Consider the following 18,658-nt stretch of genomic DNA (forward strand, 5'->3'; position numbering starts at 1 on the left):
CCCTCCTCTATTCCTTCCTCTGGGAGCTCATTTCATATATCCACCACCTTAATTGGATAAACTTACTTTTTGGGCCACCTTTAAAGCTTTCTCCTCTCACCTTAAACCTATCCCTTGATTTTAAACTTCCTTTGCCTGGAACTATCCACCTTACCTGTGCCGCTTGTGATTTTACATATATTATCCCTGGCATACAGGATGCCAAGGTCACTTTTCAGCATCCTACACTCAAGGGAAAACAGCCCCAAGCCTATCAGACCTCTCCTTATAACACAAGCATCCTTATGAATCTTTTCCATACCCTTTCCAGTTTAAAAATATCCTTCCCATAGCTGGGCAACCAGAACTACACCTGATAATCAAGTATTTGTGCAACTGTAACAGGACATCTAAATTCTTGTACTTAGTGTCCTGATTGATCAAGGCAAGTTTGCCAAAATGTCTGTAAGACCCTCTCATTTCCAGCAAACTGTACTTGTTTCACTTGTTCTCTTTCTTCTGTGACATTCTCCAGAGCCCTGCTCTGTTTTAACTTGCTAAAATCTATCTCTTTGCCCTTGTCAGGGTTAAGTTCCATCTGCCATGCTGCCCACCTTCCTAGCTGACTAGATTCTTATCAAAGGTTATACAAGGTAATCTTTAACTGTCCTTTAACTGTCCACTATACTAACAATTGTGTTGTCATCCACTAACTTACCAACCACATCACCAAACTTCTCATCCAAGTCAACATTAAAAATCACTACAAGAGGGAACCAGTCTAGATCCTAGTGGAATACCACCGGCCATAGGCCTCCACTCTGGAAAAAAACAACCCTGAACTATCATCTTCTGACAACAACGAAGGCAACAACTATTTTCAGCACTTATCTACGGTACTTCCCCCCTTAAAGAAAAATGAAAACTTAACTTCAAATAATTTGCTTTTCCTATCAAGTTTAAAGACACTTTGCATCCTTGTCTCCTTCCTCACACATTCCTGACAATATTACACCCTTCCCTCAATATTACATTCCTACTGCTATGCACCATACTTGTATAACGCCCTGGTTAAGATTTTTACTGCAATGCGGTAGTTATTTCATTTTAGCAGTTCTGTAAGAACACTCTGTTCTGCTTTTAACATGTTTGGGTTTGAGCAGAAGATAAGGGGCTATGTTATTCAACTTAGGGATGTTGTATCAGCCAGTCAGGATGGTGGAATTGGGAGAAGGCTCTAGAGAACACTGGGTGGAAAGGTTTTTGTGATGGACACTGGCGTGGGTTGTGGTGAACTACATATACCTGTCTGGACTGCTCCTGTGGCTCCTCCCACAGACCCCTGTATAAAGGCGACTGAGGCCTGTTGCCCAGCCTCATTCCCCAGGATGTAGTGTTGTTCATTCTTCCAGTCAATAAAAGCCGATACCTCGCTTCTTACGTCTCAGAGTGAGTTATTGATGGTGCATCATGGGTTGAGGTCTTTTTGGCAGGAGCTGGGAGCAGACAGGAGGGAAGATGACTGAGGATGCTGTCCTTGTTGCAGATGAATGGTTTCAAGGAGGAAGGACCAATACTCCCATGGGGGAGCCTGTTTGTTCGAGGTGGATTTTGAGCGAGATTCACAAGGTGGTGTGTGATATCACACGACCGTGGCTCCAGTGTGCGAGTTAAAGACAATTTCAAGATGAGCTCCAACTTATTTGTACTGGGTTAACTGTAATGAGCCCTTCTTATTTCTTTTCTTTTTCCTACTAACTGTTCCATAAAGATGACATTTATAAATATACTTTCTTTATAATTGTATGCAGTGTATGATCTGTTATTTCTTGCTGACGGCTAAATGCACGGGGGCAGTATTTACACAGCATTAATGCAGATCGGGGTTCAGGTGATCGAGACATCCCAGCTTCCTGGTTTTGGTGGGATCCAAGTCATACCGACTCTAGACGTATGGAGTTTGAAAGCTGGTTTTCTCACCTCTGAGTCCAGTAGCTGTTAGCGAGGGGTTAATGAGCCATGTCTCTGGAGATGCCTGGTAAAAGGGGTTTCACTCAATTAAGAGTATATCTAGAAAACCGTTCCTGTAAGAATACCGCTCAAGCTTACTCCTGGCAGATGAAAAAAGAATACACAAATGGCTTTATTCAAATTATATTTTAAGCCATTTTCAGAGCCCATAACTACCTTTGGACATTTCAGTATATTAAAAAAAGATAAGCAATTGCAAGTTGCTGTTATTATTGTAATGTGCATCCCACAAATGAGCTGCATAAACCAGCCAAAATGAGCGGAGTATAATTTCTTCTGATATGGATTATGGGTCAATCAGAACCAAACGAGTTGGGAATTATTAGTTCTTCTAATAAAACAAGGCAGGAGGAAGCAGCTAATGACTATGACAATGATTATGCCCCCAACATGATTCATGTTTTGTTTTAATATCAGAGAAAACCAGCTTAATAAGACAAGTGATACTGTGTATTGACAACATAATCAGATGATAGGTTCATTAACAGCATTAAAAAAAACTCAATGATCCACAGGGTGTCATTTCTACATGTGCTTCAAGAGTGGCAATGAGTCATTTAGCGTCACATCTAATTTATCTGCCAAGTCACCCACTTTATTAACCACTTTCAAATCAGTCTCACCAAGTCAAAAGAGTACCTCGGGTTTGATAATATACCTCAAGTTCAAATGTTTCAGCAAACCATTTCTTTGATTCCCGTTATTGCTTTGTTACATTGAAGTTCAGAAACTTTTCAATCCCAAAGATCAGTCAATAAGCCACAGGAAATATGATGAAAGGTTACAATTTCTCCACCTCCAACCCCATCCCCCTCTAGAGGGACTTGCACAGAGTCTCTGGGAATTGGCACAAACACCACTGATTTTCTTGATATACTGCATATTCATGGTTTAGACTGGGTTTAGAGAGCACTGCTTCCTATTTTCCTAAAAGTATATTGTGTCAGAGACTGGTTTTCTTTTCCCTGGCATGAAGGAGTCTGAAGGGTGACTTGATTGAAGAATAAAAGATTGAAATGAAAAGATATATAGTCAAAATCTTTCCCGAGTGGAAGAGGTATCAAAAACAGGAGGGCACAGTTTTTAGATGAAAGGTAGAAGTTTTAAAGGGGACTGAAGGGGCAAGTCTTCTCCCCCAACTAGAGTCTTGAACACACTGCTACAGGAGATGGTGGAATCAGTGGCATTGAAGAAGCATTTACTCAGACATTTAAATAGATAAAATATGGACCGCCAAAAGGTCAGTAAGAACATGGGCTGAAGGTCACATTTCTTTGCTGTACAACCAGGAGGATCCAAATAATTGGTACAAGAACAGAGAAGGGGAAGGTGTATATAGTTTGTTAAAATCGACAGCAATGTGAGAAAATTGTTTAAATAGTATTTGGGCTCTATATAATAAAGGCAGAAATACAAGAACATGGAAATTATAATTAACACTCTAAACACTGATCTGAAGTCCTTGGAGAGGATGCAGTAACAAGTTACTGAAATGATTTCAGAGCTGAAGCGTGTAGTGGAGAAGCCCAATTATTTTATTTGTAAGCATAGCTGCTGAGGAGCTTGAAAGATACAGACGGACCACGGAGAAAAACTTCCCACCGACTAGTGGTAAAGCTCCATGGGCCATGAAATAAAGGTGAAGGTGATTGTCAACAGGACCAAAAGTGATAAGAGGAAAAGATTTTTTTTTAAGTATACATAGGATCAGAGATGTACTGGCAGAGGTAGCTGCAGAGGCAGGATTAATTATCTAGTTACTTGTTGAAACTATAGCATCAGAATACAAACAAATATAGAATTGTGGTAAAAGTTGAGCTGCATGACTCTTACAAACTGTTAGTATGGACAGCAGGTTGAACAAGCTCTTTCTATGCCACAAATATTCTGTGATTGACACAACCAACCACAATTTTAAAAGAAATATGAAAGTCTGCTGTTAAACTGTCAGGTTCTTGGCATAAAAATTCAAGTAGTAAAATGCACACTGAAATTTAACTATTATATTAAATACCAGATTTAATACTCTATCAGACACATGCTAATTAGATTGATGTCATTCACCACCGATACTATTTTCTTTGTTACCTGATAGCATCGCCCACAGGTTGCACACTACATGAACCTTGAACTTGCTCAGTAAAGCTCTGCTACATTAAACGGCTATTTTCCAACTCGCAGATCTGGAAAATGGACTTTAAATCAATGATAAGACTTTATTATACTTTTAGGCACCAAATGGATTATACATATCAAACCATGTTTTATTTATGACCATCCAAATCATAAGGATAGATGAATGTCATTGCAGTTCTAAACAGCAAATAGCCTGTATGTGATCCCATGTCGATAATAAGTCTATTGCATTTTTGTGCCTCCTGTCTGCATAAAATCAATGTTACACAATAGAAAAGCCAAAATGCTTAACATACAATCAAAGCATTTTCAATAAGCATTATTGATGTTTTCATAGTTTGAAATCCAAAAAATACATTTTCTTGTGCTGAAGCAAAAAGACTGAAAAATCTATTAGATAAGGAGGGCAATTCTCCTCCATCTGCAATAAAGCAGGAGAAAGCCAATTAGGAAAATAACTGCAGAACACTGTTACATCTGACTTTTCAAAGTAAAACAAAGTAGAGAATGCTTATACAGGAGGGGGATGGGGTGGTGGGAATGCTGTGAGGGGGCCCTCATTAATAATATATAATTACCAATGCAGGATGAAAACATGTTTTAGAGATCAAAAAGTGCTCTTTTATACTGAAACTAAATATAAACTGTGAATTAATACTAGATTATTAATTGGGTGAAATACCTCCAGTAAAAGCAAACGTGAAGGAGAGGAGGAGGACAAAAAAAGAGAAAGGGGAAGGAAAGGAATAAGAGAAGCAGAGGAGAGATCCCCAAGGAAATTATTGGAGTGGGGTGTGACCTCTACCCCAATGGAAAGCAAGTGCAGGGCAAATCTCTAAAAGTAGGGGTGTCTGGAACAGGTTGTGGGGATGGACAAGATGAAGCCAAAGAACATGGCAGGCAATTTTCACAGTATAGTATAAACAATAAAATTTACTTATGAGAAAATTACATTCTTTAGGAGTTAGCTAAGGAATATACAGACCTCTGCTTAGTTTTGAAATAATACCTCCACACAAAGGAGAATTTAACATCTCATTGACAAACACAGCCATTAAGTAGTTCTCACATGAGGAAATCTGCAGATGCTGGAAATTCAAACAAACACATTAAAACAAAAACATTAAGTAGTTCAGCAGCTCCTCAGCACTGCCCTGGAGTAAAAACTTTTTTTTGTGCTCTCACCTCTACAGTGGGACTTAAAAGTACAAACTCTGACAAAGATGCCAAAGTATTATCTCACTAAAAGGACACTTGCACACTACCTCGCCTCCAGATACTTTGGAAATATTCTTATCTTTCTTGGATCCACCACACTAAACTCCTTTTGTTCTTCACAATTTCCAAATAATCCCTGATCACCAACCTTTGCTGATTTAACTTAGTTCAGCATTTGTTATTTTTATAAATAATTATTACCATCTAACCCTTTGGAAAAAGCACACAATATCATTGGCTTTATCAAGGTCACTGTGAAAAAGGTTGCTAGGACACTCAGATGGTGACACAAGTTTTCATGTACTTTAACACTAGCAAATCCAATAATCATCCTACTCCACCAAAAAGAGCAGCACTGATTTAATAATTATAATCCTTGCCAAAAAAGCAACTTAAAGCTAAGCAGAATTTTTAGCCATATTGTTTCCAACATTATTTGATATCTATAGCAAATATAAAGCATGAAAAGATCTAGAAATAAGCCTATAAAATTGAAATAAGTTTCTGGATTTTTAAAGGACACATACATTGCTCAACAACAATGGTCGATATTAATGACAGTGTAGTAACTGACTAGAGTATGGTGCAAATGCAGACGTTAAATATGAAACAGTAAGTTCCAGAGATAACCATCACTTTAACTAACAACTTGAGACAGAAGCAAAAGTCAACCGTTTGGCTCTTTGTGTCTACTCTGTCATTCAACAAGATATTGGCTGATCTTTTATCTTTTACTTCAGCATCACCTCACTCTATGAAGCCCATACCTCTCAACTCACTTTATATTTGACAAGGTACCACACCTGAAGCTGCTTAACAAGATAAAATCCCATCATGTAACAGGAAAGATCCTGGCATGGATAGAGGAATGGCTGACAGGCAGGAGGCAGCGAGGGGGAGTAAAGGGGGCCTTTTCTGGTCGGCTGCCAGTGACTAGTGGTGTTCATCAGGGGTCAGTATTGGGACCGCTGCTTTTCACATTGTTTGTCAACGGATAATGGAATTGATGGCTTTGTGGCAAAGTCTGTGGATGATATGAAGTTGGGTGGATGGGTAGGCAGTGATAAGGAAGCAATGTGATTGCAGCAGGACTTAGACAAATTGGAAGAATGGGCAAAAAAGTGGCAGATGGAATACAGTGTTGGAAAATGTATGATAATGCATTTTGGTATTTCAAGGGGAATAGAATATAAAAGCAAGGAGATAATGTTGAGCCTTTATAAGACACTAGTCAAACTGCACTTGGAGTATTGTCAACAGTTTTGGACCCCATATCTCAGAAAGGATCTGTTGTCACTAGAGTCTAGAGGGGGTTCACAAAGACAATTCCAGGAATGAAGGAGTTAAAATACGAAGAGCATTTGGCAGCTTTGGGCCTGTACTCATTGGAATTTAGAAGGTGGTGTGGGTATTTCATTGAAACGGACTAGATAGGGTGGATATGGAAAGGATGTTTCCTATGGTTGGAGTATCCAAAACTAGAGGGCACAGCCTTAAAATTGAGCGGGGATCTTTTGGAACAGAGGTAAAGAAGAATTTCTTTTAGCCAGAGAGTAGTGAATCTGTGGAATGCTCTGCCACAGACTGCGGTGGAGGCCAAGTCCATGGCTATATTCACGGCAGAAGTTGATTGTTTCCTGATTGGTCATGGTGTCAAAGGATATGGCGAGAAGGCAAGTGTATGGGGTTGAATGGGATCTGGGATCAGCCATGATGGAATAGCAGAGCAGACTCACTGGGCTGAATGGCCTAATTCTGCTCCTATGTGTTATGGTCTTATATCTAAAAAATTGTCTTGAATTCAACAACTGAGCCTCAACACCCCTGTTGGCAGAAAACTACGAAGATTCACTACCACAGCATCAAGAAATTTCTTCTGAGCTCAGTCCTGAATGCCACACCCTGGTTTTGAGATTTGCAGGTTTTAATATCACTTTGAATAGGTAGCTGCAAGAGGCGATTTCATGTTAACTATTAATGAAATCAAACATCGTGAGTGCATTCATTAAGTTTGGTGAATTACAGAAAAGCTGCTTTGCAATTGATTCAAGGCAGGCATGAAATTTCAACTAGCTGCCAAAATTTCAGGGAAGGGCTACATTTGCATAATCTTTATGATCCTCTAACTCTGGAGTCTTACAACACTACAACACAGAGACCCTTTGGCCCATCCAGCCTGTGCCTATCACTCTGCCTTGTTCCATCAACCTGCATCTGGACCATAGCCCTCTCATCCATACACGATCAAATTTCTCTTAAAATAGTGAAATCAAATCCACCTACATCCACTACTTCCACTGGCAGCTCATTCCACACTCTACCACTCTCTGCATTAAGATGCTCCCTCTCACGTCCCCCTTAACCATTTCACATTTTAGGCTTGAGCCATCACCTCTAGCTCTAGTCTCACCAAACCTGTCTATCCAAATACTTACATATCCAGTCCCATAGTGTAGGAGCTATATATCTATTTTTCTGTCTGTCTATATTGTATTGTGTTGCAAATTTATTCTGGGCATTATGTCATGTAGTTTGAAGCATGGTAGAAGTAAAGGAACATAGTTATGTATTCACACTTTGTCTTCAGGCTCAGTTTAGTCTCGATAGAGCCAGGAGTGAACCACTGGGTGATTTTTTTTGTTGACTGCTACAGCTTAAGATTGCTGTTCAATCATTAATTGGAACACCAAGATCATTAATTTCTCTATTACGCTAAGATTGTTATTTTTGCTACTGCTTAGTACCGCAAACTTTGTTAATTTCACTATATCACTAGTTTTGTTAGATTTTTTTTGCTACAAGATTGTTTAACTTTGCTAGTTTCTAATAAAGGATTGCACATACTCTTTTGAACTTGGTTATTGTGGAAAGCATTTCGTAGTGTCAACCCCCATACTCAGTCTCTGAGCAGTTTTGGTTTGTTTTCAGGTCACTGCTACACAGAATACACGTGTCAATAACTTACTCACTACTGATGTCAGACTCACCAGCCTAAAGCTTTCTGGCTTATTCTTCGAGCTTTTCTTAAATAATGGAACAACATTAGCTACCTTCCAGTCCTCCGGCGCCTCACCTGCAGCTAAGGACATTTTAAATTCCGCTGTTAGGGCCCCCGCAATTTCTACACTACCTTCCCACAAAGTCCATGGGAACATGCCGTCAGGACTTGAGGATTTATCCATCCTAATTTGTCTCAAGCAACAAGCACTTTCTCCTCCTCTAATCTGTATACAATCCATGACCTCATTGCTATTTTGTCTCAGTTCTAGACTGCGCTCATCTCTGGAGAAAATAATGATGCGTAAGCTCCCTTTAAGATCTCCTCCATATCTTGCAACCCCGTGCATAAATGACCACTCTGATCTTCAAGAGGGCCAATTTTGTCCTTTGTAATCCTTTTATTCTTAATATATGTATACAAGACTTTGGGATTCTCCTTCCCTTGTCTGGTTGGGCAACTTCATGCCTTCTTTCAGCCCTCCCAATTTCCTTAAGTGTTCTCTTACATTTCTTATATTCAAATGTCTCATTTGTTCCTTCCTGCCTTTACCTGCTACGTACCTCATTCTTCTTCTGAAACAGGGCCTCAAAATCTCTCAAAAACCTAGGTTTCCTAAAGTGTTATCCTTGCCTTCTATTCTGACAGGAATGTACAAACTCCATACTCACAAAATTTCAATTTTGAAGGCCTCCCACTTATTAGGCACTCCTTTGCCAGAAAACAGCCTGTCCCAATCCACTCTCATGAGATCCTTTCTGATGCCATCACATTTGGCCTTACTCCAGTTTAGAATCCGACCTGAGAACCCGATCTTTCTTTCTCCATAATTATCTTGAAACTAATGGAATTATGATAATTATATCCAAAATGTTCGCCAGCACACTCTTCTATGACCTGCTCCATCTCATTTCCTAAAGGGAGCTCTGATATCACACTCTCTAGGTGTGACCTCTGTGTACTAATTAAGGAAACCTTCCTGATCACATTTGACAAACTCTTTCCCATCCAGCCCTTTTACAATATGGGAGTCCTGGTCAAAATGAGTAAAATGGAAAGTGTTTACCATCAGACAAATACACTTGGACTTACACATTCAGTTTACAATGGAAATAGATTGATTTTGAGGATTAAAACCAGGGTTTTCAAATATAATTATTATCCCCACCCATCACAGTCTGGGTGGATTTACTGGGTGTTAAAACCACTCTCAAGCTTTTACTTATTTATTACTAGCTCCTCACCTGTCCAAACAGTATTTAAATATTTGACATGCTGCCTAAATGTGGCCACACTAATGTACACAGGTTTCTAATGGAGTGCAATGGAAATACAGACTTCCGATCACACCTTTCTCAATTCAACAACAGATGGATGCAGGAAGCACAGAACAGTCTGTGTGTTGGTGTTCACAGCAGAGCACACCCCTGGAATGACTTTAACAGCAAGACAGGAATGGTTCAACTGGAGTGTAAACTTTTCAGTATATATTGTATAACTGTATAACAGAATAATGCAAATCCCTTTGTACTGTTTGCATGTAAATTCAACCATGAAATTAATGTTTATCCAATATTTGTATGTAACCAGATTTGAAAATCCCAAATGGTATGCAGATACCCAGCTCACTCTAGCATTTTGAAAGATAATGAAAACAATCTCAAGTTACTTTATAGATCCTTTTTTGGTAAAGAAAAAAAATCTTCCCAAACATGATTAATATGGCACAGCTTCTCCAATTCTTCTCTCCCCCGGTTTCATAGCAAGCTAAGCTAGGAGAAATAGTGAAAAAGAAACAGTTAACATTGAAGGTTATCTTTCTTCGACAGCAGACTCTAAAAGTTCATGCTCATCAAATTCAGCGGCTGTTGAGAGAACCATTTAATAAATGAAAAGCTTCCTTTCCCAAACAAAACCACTGGAATTGCCTTCCACTTGACTGGTTAAACTGCTGAGCAAACTGTTAAGTAAAAGTGTACATTTACACCAAAAAATTACACAATCACGGAAGTACGCCAATCAAGACTACAGCTGGGATTTGGGATCGGACACGTACATTTGGCATGTTTGTCGCACAGAGCAGCTGTCCTCATGTCGCAGAGCCGCAGAGTTCCCTTGCTGCTGCTGTAGACCAAGAGGTTACAGTGGTGAGGGTGAAACTCAGCTGCTGTGATAACTTCAGTCAATTCTTCCATGTCTACTGGTTTAATATCTACAATGTCTGGTTAAAAACACCATTAAGGCCAACAATTTAAAGATGTGAATAACAATACAAATTGACAACAGAACATTAAAGTAATGAAGAAACAGTGAAACAAATGTTTTTGACTGACTCTGAATTGCCCCATGCACCTGTAAGCAATGTCTGAACTAACTGATCAGGAAACATCTGGATAATCATACAACGACATACAGAAAGGTGTGGAAAAAGGGCCAGTAACATAATGAAGGATCCTACTCACCCTGCTCATTGACTGTTTGTCCCACTATCATTAGGGTGGAGGCCAAGTCACATCCACACCAGGATTACAAAACTCAAAAACAGTCACTATCCCCGAAGAACCCATCCCTGCAAACGCCACTACTTTATCATTTCCTGTAATCACCTTATTTACAGACACACTTGTGCCCAGCGTAATTCATGGACATCCAATGTATATAAGCTACCTTATGTGTTTTTTTCCTAATTATTGTTGAATTATCTTACTTGTTTTGGTGCATTGGAGCTCGAGTAACAATTATTTTGTTCTTCTTTACACTTGTGTAGTGGAAATGACATTAAACAATCGTGAATCAGGAAGTAACATCTTACACCTTGGAAATTCATTCAGTCCACTTGCTGAAGTTCATGTAGAAGTGCAGGCAAGTTATAAAGATCAGAAGCAACTAGTGTCTTCTTCCACAGGATCTCAGCAACATTTCACACACAAAAAACTGCCTAACTGCATAAAAACACTTGATCACGAAAAAAAAGATTTCCCCCCCCAAAGGGACAGGCGATGTTGCATGGTCTAATAGAATGTGATGTTCTGAAAGAGCATGACCAGGCTATCCACAGCTCCAGGAAAGGTAAAGTGGCAGCACATGGTGACATCTGGCATTTGTACACTTCGACCTTATGCACATCTTGATGCACCCACACACAAAGGTTACAAAGGATACTTTAAGGGGCACTTTCCATCTTCTCCAACTGCTTAGATGCAAGAGTGGGCCATCCACACCTACAGTCATATTAATAGCATCTCCCATCTGATGATCATGTGCTTTTCTATCACTGAACAAAAGCTTCTCTCAAAGTCCCAACTTCTTTCCACCCGAGTATTCACTCCATCCACCCCCTATTCCTTCATCCCAGTTTCCCAGCATCTTTGGGTGAATAGTCTTGACAGTGAAAAGGATAAGTGACCAGTTATCAAAGAACACGGCCTCACTTTTCTCTCCTGAACTGGTTCTGTAGATTTGAATTAACTGCAGAAGATGATCTACAGACTAATAGTGCCTGAACAGAAAGTGACGACACTGTCCATTTACAATGAGACTTTGATTTCAATATCCCTACTGCTCGAGAAAATCACCCCTCAAGCGTGATACACTGAAAAGCTTGTCTTGCATCCTGTTCATACAGCTCAAAACATTAGCTAGAACAAGATGAAAAAACAATAACAATGCAAAATTAAGTGCAAAGTTACCAAATGATTGCAGTGCAGGCAAACAATAAAAATGCACAATCATAACGACATAGACCGTCAGGTCAAGAGTTCATCTTATCGTATAACGTGTCCATTCAAGAGTGGGATAATAGTGGAATATAAGTTGTTTTTCAGGTTGGTGCTATATGCTTTCAGGTTTAGTATCTTCATCTTCATGTGAGAGAGAGAGGAAAAAGAATAGCCTTGATTACACTGGCTGCTTTACTGAGGCCTTGATAAGTACCGAAGAGGTGCCAAAGTATTGAGGTTAATGGGTGAGAGAGCAAGTATTCATGCCTAGAAACTTGACTACACTTAATTTTAGTGCATAAAAACACTGCTGCGTTTCATAAAATTAAGAGATTCTGCATATGCTGGAAATCCAGAGCAATACATAGAAAATGCTGGAGGAACTCAGCAGGTAAGGCAGCATCTATGGAGAAGAATAAATTGTCGATATTTCAGGCCGAGACCCTTCACCTTTAATCATGCTGCAATAGTGCTAATGATAAATCATGTTCCCCTCAAAAACATCATGGAGTAGGTCAAAAATCCATGTGAAATTGTTATGGTGCTTTCAACCCAGAAACAAGCACAGAACTATGATCTCACTGACTTAATACAGATTCCATTATGTTTCTGCACAACAATCAGAAGGCTGGTTGCCCTAAAAATAAAATCACAATTTCCAATGCAGCTATATAACAGCAACATCTACCTATATGGGTGCCAAGGAGCAACCAGAGGTGACAGGGGAGAGGGGGAAAGCTCCCACATTTCACATTAAGGATAGCATGTTGTAGGTGACACAGGGGCAACATGGTAGCCTAAGCAGTTAGTGCAAACTTTGTAGTATAATTTATCATAATTACTTTTTTAAACCTTCTTGGAGTGATCCAATTTTTTTAGTTTGGAAAAATAAAGGTATTAATTCTTTTTTGGATTTATTCAAAGAAGGCAGATTGATGTCTTTTGAACAATTAGTCGATAAGTATTCTCTCTCATTTTCACACTTTTTACAACATCTTCAAGTTAGACATTTTTTACAGAAATATTTAAGTAATTTTCCTTACATATTGGAGGCTGACTTGTTAGATACTATTATGAATATGAACCCCTCGATGAAAGGTTCTATTGGAAGAATTTATAATTTATTATTACGATGGGATAAGTGTCCTTTACCTAAGATTAAACAGGATTGGGAGAAGGAACTTAATTTGACTTTTGTATGGGAGATTGGACATGGATTCTGAAGCTGGTTAACTCTTCTTCGATCAGTGCTAGTCATTCACTGATTCAATTTTAAATTGTACATCGTTACCATTTGACAAAGGAGAGACTTTCTAAAATATTTCCCAATGTTGACAAGTATTGTGATAGATGTAAAATTGAGATAGCTACACTGACACATATGTTCTGGTCATGTTCTATATTAAAACAGTTTTGGAATTCAGTCTTTTCAACAATTTCTAAAGCACTCACAATCAACTTACAACCTAATAAATTGACTGTGCTTTTTGGAATAATTCCTCAAAATATCCCTGGTACTTCTGTGTCTGACCAACATGTTATTTCTTTTGTTACATTGATAGCTAGGAGGGCCATCTTGTTGAAATGGAAGGATATATCAGCTCCTACTTTGTCACAATGGTTCTCTCAAGTGATGCTGTGTCTTAGCTTGGAGAAAATTAGAAGTCGAACCTTTGAACCTTTATTTGATTTTGAGAAGAGATGGGGCTCATTTGCTCGTTATTATCATTTCAGTTAACTGATAGATTTCCTCCACGATCTAAATGTAATTTTTTTTTGATATATCTTTCCTTCTTGTTGGCGGCTTGATGTTTATTTTTAGAAGCTTTTTGTATGACGCATGGCTCCGGGGTTGTACCTCCAATGGGTTTCTTTTTTTCCCCCTCACTTTTCTTGCTTAGTAGGATTTTTTTTCAATTCATAAAAATTTTCAATCTTTAAGATAATTTCTTCTTTTTTGAGGCATTGTAAGTGTTGTTACTTCGATGTACTTGTGCTATTTTTGAATAATAATAATAATAATAATAATAAAAAGATTTGAAAAGAAAAGCAGTTAGTGCAATCAATTTACAACACCAGCAATCACCATTCGGGGTTTGATACCCACCACTCTCTGTACGGGGAGACTTTCAAAGCTTGCAGCAGGACCCAGACCCAGACCAGCTGGAAAAAAGGGCTGAACAATGGCAGATGGAAGTTAATGCACACATGTGAGGTGTTGCACTTTGAGAGGACAAGTCAGAGTAGGACTTGCACAGTAAATGGCAGTGTGGTAGAACAGAGGGACCTGGGAATACAGATTCATAATTCCATGAAAGTAGTGTCGCAAGTAAACAGAGTCATAAAGAGAGCTTTTTAGTATACTGGCTTTCATGAATCAAAGTACTGATTTCAGGAATTGGGATGTTGAGAGGACGAGAGGTGACCTGATAGAGGTGTATAAGATGATGAGAGGCATTGATCATGTGGATAGTCAGAGGCTTTTTCCCTCAGGGCTGAAATGATTGCCACAAGTGGACAGAGGTTTAAGGTGCTGGGGAGTAGGTACTGAGGAGATGTCAGGGTAAGTTTTTTTAAATGCAGGGAGTGGTGAGTGCGTGGAATGGGCTGCCAGCAACGGTGGTGGAGGCGGATATGATAGGGTCTTTTAAGAGACTTTTGGATAGGTACATGGAGCTTAGAAAACTAGAGGGCTATGGGTAAGCCTAGTAATTTCTAAGGTAGGGACATGTTCGGCACAACTTTGTGGGCCGAAGGGCCCGAATTGCAATGTAGGTTTTCTATGTTTCTATGTTATATTGAAATTGTTTAGGACATTGGTGAGGCCTGATTTGGAGTATTATGTTCCAGTTGAGTCGCCTACTTACAGGAAATCTTAAATCTCATTTAAGATTAAATGAGTACAGGCAATTTTCAAAGATGCTGCCAGGATTTGAGGACCTGAGTTAAAGGGAATGGTTGAATAGGTGAGGAGTTTATTCTCTAGAGTGTAGGAGAATGAGGGAAGATTTACTAAGAGGAAAACTAAATTATTGATAGGATAAATGCAAGCAGGCCTTTTCCACTAAGGTTGAGTGAGAGTAGAACTCTTATGGGTTAAGGGCGAAAGCTGAAATATTTAAGGGAAACACGAGGGGGATCTTCTTCACTCAAAGGGTGAGAGTGTGTGAAAAAAGCTGCAAGCAGAAGTGATGGATGCGGGTTCGATTTCAAAATTTAAGAAATTTGGATAGGTACATGGATGGGTGGGGTATGGAGGGCTATGGTTCGGGTGCAGGTCAATGGGACTAGGCAGATTAAGAGTTTGGCATTGACTAGAAGGACCAAAGGGCCTGTTTCTGGGCTGTAGTGTTCCATGACCCTATGACTAAGGATGTACAAACACATTCTCCCTGAGACCTTGCGTTTCCTCTCGATGCTCCCAATTCCTCCCACACTCCAAGGACGTACGGTTAGGATTTGTGCGTAGCTCTGAAAGCATGGCGACACTTGCAAACTGCCCCTAGCACCATCTTCAATTAATTGATTTGATGCAAATGATGCATTTCACTGTATCTTTCAATGTACACGTGGCAAGCTAATTAAAAGGGTGTTCAAGTCCATCTGCTGTAGGAATCCCTGGACAATGGATGAATACAAAAGAAATGTCCTGTCTTTGTGAGATACACTGAGGAGATCTGAACAGCACTGTTTCGCCAGCACAGTAGCGGTCCAAAGAGGTATGGAGAGTTCAAAATACGTTATCACCCTTCACCAAATATAAGGATATTGCAGCAAGCCTCAAGTAGCAGGAATACATTCAATCACAAACACACGGAAATTTACAGATGCTGGAAATTCAAGCAACGCACACAAAATGCTGGTGGAACGCAGCAGGTCAGGCGGCATCTATAGGAAGAAGAACAGTCAATGTCTTGGGCTGAGACCCTTCATCAGGACTAACTGAAAGAAGAGATAGTAAGAGATTTGAAAGTGGGAGGGGGCGGGAGAGATCCAAAATGATGGGAGAAGACAGGAGGGTGAGGGATGAAGCCAAGAGCTGGAAAGTTGATTGGCAAAAGGGATACTGAGCTGGATAGAGAGAGGATCATAGGAGAAAGAAAGGGGGAGGGGAGCACCAGAAGAAGATGGAGAGCAAGCAAGGAGTTATTGTGAGAGAGAAAAAAGGGAATAAATAAATAGATAGATAGATAGATAGATAGATAAAATAGATAAATAAATAAATAAATAAATAAATAAGGGATGGGGCAAGAAGGGGAGGGGGGCATTCATGGAAGTTAGAGAAATCAATGTTCGTGCCGTCAGGTTGGAGGCTACCAAGACAGAATATAAGGTGTTGTTCCTCCAACCTGAGTGTGGCTTCATCTTGACAGTAGAGGAGGCCATGGATAGACATATCAGAATGGGAATGGGACGTGGAATTAAAATGCGTGGCCACTGGGAGATCCTGCTTTCTCTGGCGGACAGAGCATAGGTAGGTGTTCAGCGAAACGATCTCCCAGTCTGCGTTGGATCTCACCAATATATAAAAGGCCACACCAGGAGCACAGGACACAGTATACCACACCAGCTGACTCACAGGTGAAGTGTTGCCTCACCTGGAAGGACTGTCTGGGGCCCTGAATGGTAGTGAGGGAGGAAGTATAAGGGCAGGTGTAGCACTAGTTCCACTTACAAGGATAAGTGCCAGGAAAGAGATTGGTGGGAAGGGATGGGGGGAACGAATGGACAAGGGAGTCGTGTAGGGAGCGATTCTTGAGGAAAGCAGAAAGGTGGAGGGGAGGGAAAGATGTGCTTGGTGGTAGGATCCCGTTGGAGGTGGTGGAAATTGCGGAGAATTATATGTTGGACCTGGAGGCTGGTGGGGTGATAGGTGAAGACAAGGGGAACCCTATCCCTAGTCGGGTGGCAGGAGGATGGGGTGAGAGCAGATGTGCGTGAAATGGGAGAGATGCGTTTGAGAGCAGAGTTGATGGTGGAGGAAGGGATGCCCATTCTTTAAAAAAGGAAGACATCTTCTTCATCCTGGAATGAAAAGACTCATCCTGAGAGCAGATGTGGTGGAGACGGAGGAATTGTGAGAAAGGGATAGCATTTTTGCAAGAGACAGGGTGGGAAGAGGAATAGTCCAGGTAGCTGTGAGAGTCCATAGGTTTATAGTAGTTATCAGTAGATAAGCCGTCTGCAGAGGTAGAGACAGAAAGATCAAGAAAGGGGAGGGAGGTGTCAGAAATGGGCCAGGTAAATTTGAGGGCAGGGTGAAAGTTGGAGGCAAAGTTAGTGAAATCAATGAGCTCAGCATGTGTGCAGGAAGCAGCGCCAATGTAGTCGTCAATGTAGAGAAGGAAAAGTGGGGGATGGATACCCATATAGGCTTGGAACATGGACTGTTCCACAAAGCCAACAAAAAGGCAGGCATAGCTGGGACCCATACGGGTGCCCATGGTTACACCTTTGGTATGGAAGAAGTGGGAGGAGCCAAAGGAGAAATTATTAAGAGCAAGGACCAATTCCGCTAGACGAAAGAGAGTGGTGGTAGAGGGTAACTGGTTAGGTCTGAAATCCAAAAAGAAGTGGAGAGCTTTGAGACCTTCCTGGTGGGGGATGGAGGTATATAGGGACTGGACGTCCATGGTGAAAATAAGGCGGTGGGGGCCAGGGAACTTAAAATCATTGAAAAAATTTGAAGCGTGAGAAGTGTCATAAACATAGGTGGGAAGGGATTGAACAACAGGGGATAAAACAGTGTCAAGGTATGCAGAAATGAGTTCAGTGGGGCAGGAGTAAGATGAGACAATGGGTCTATCTGGACAGGCAGGTTTGTGGATCTTGGGTAGGAGGTAGAAATGGGATGTGCGGAGTGTGTGAACTATGAGGTTGGTGGCAGTGGATGGGAGATCCCCAGAGCTGATAAGGTTGGTGATGGTGTGGGAGACAATGGGCTGGTGCTCCTTTCTCTCTCTGTCCCTCTCACAATAACTCCTTGCCTGCTCTCCATCTCCCTCTGGTGCTCCCCTCCCCCTTTCTTTCTCCTTAGGCCTCCCGTCCCATGATCCCCTCCCTCTCCAGCTGTGTAACCCTTTTTCCTATCAACTTTCCAGCTCTTAGCTTCACCCCACCCCCTCCTGTCTTCTCCTATCATTTCGGATTTCCCCCTCCCCTCTCAAATCTCTTACTATCTCTTCTTTTAGTTAGGCCTGACGAAGGGTCTCGGCCCGAAACGTCGACTGTGCTTCTTCCAATAGATGCTGCCGGGCCTGCTGTGTTCCACCAGCATTTTGTGTGTGTTGCATACATTCAATCATGTTATAATCAAAGCAAGTAACCTAGAGAATAGGTGTGCCATCTGATTTCCGGCCCCCCCACCACTGATTATCGGTAACTCCACTGATAGTAACAGTCCTACTGGAGAGAGAATCTCTCAGCCTGTATTAGGAATGATGACCTTGACAGTCATTTTGAAAGAATTTTGAAAGATCTCCTCACATCAGCAGTTTGCTCCTTTAAATAGCAAACTGAAGCAATAAACCAGTGTGACGCATTCCTAGTTCTACTGGGACTGCTCCAATATACAAAA

At 40.6% G+C, this 18,658-nt stretch overlaps 1 protein-coding gene across 5 annotated transcripts in view; it reads right to left on the reverse strand.

Moving 5' to 3' along the window:
• The window catches only part of LOC140726374 (serine/threonine-protein phosphatase 2A 55 kDa regulatory subunit B gamma isoform), a 276,820-nt gene that overhangs the window by 34,470 nt on the left and 223,692 nt on the right, over positions 1 to 18,658 (reverse strand). For all 5 annotated transcript variants that reach the window (XM_073042665.1, XM_073042661.1, XM_073042663.1 and 2 more), the window contains one exon: positions 10,419 to 10,583. In XM_073042665.1, the coding sequence (XP_072898766.1) occupies positions 10,419 to 10,583 (165 nt within the window). The remainder of the gene's footprint in view (positions 1 to 10,418; positions 10,584 to 18,658) is intronic.

This window comes from Hemitrygon akajei, chromosome 4 (genome assembly GCF_048418815.1).
Source record: "Hemitrygon akajei chromosome 4, sHemAka1.3, whole genome shotgun sequence".
Lineage (NCBI taxonomy): Eukaryota > Metazoa > Chordata > Chondrichthyes > Myliobatiformes > Dasyatidae > Hemitrygon > Hemitrygon akajei.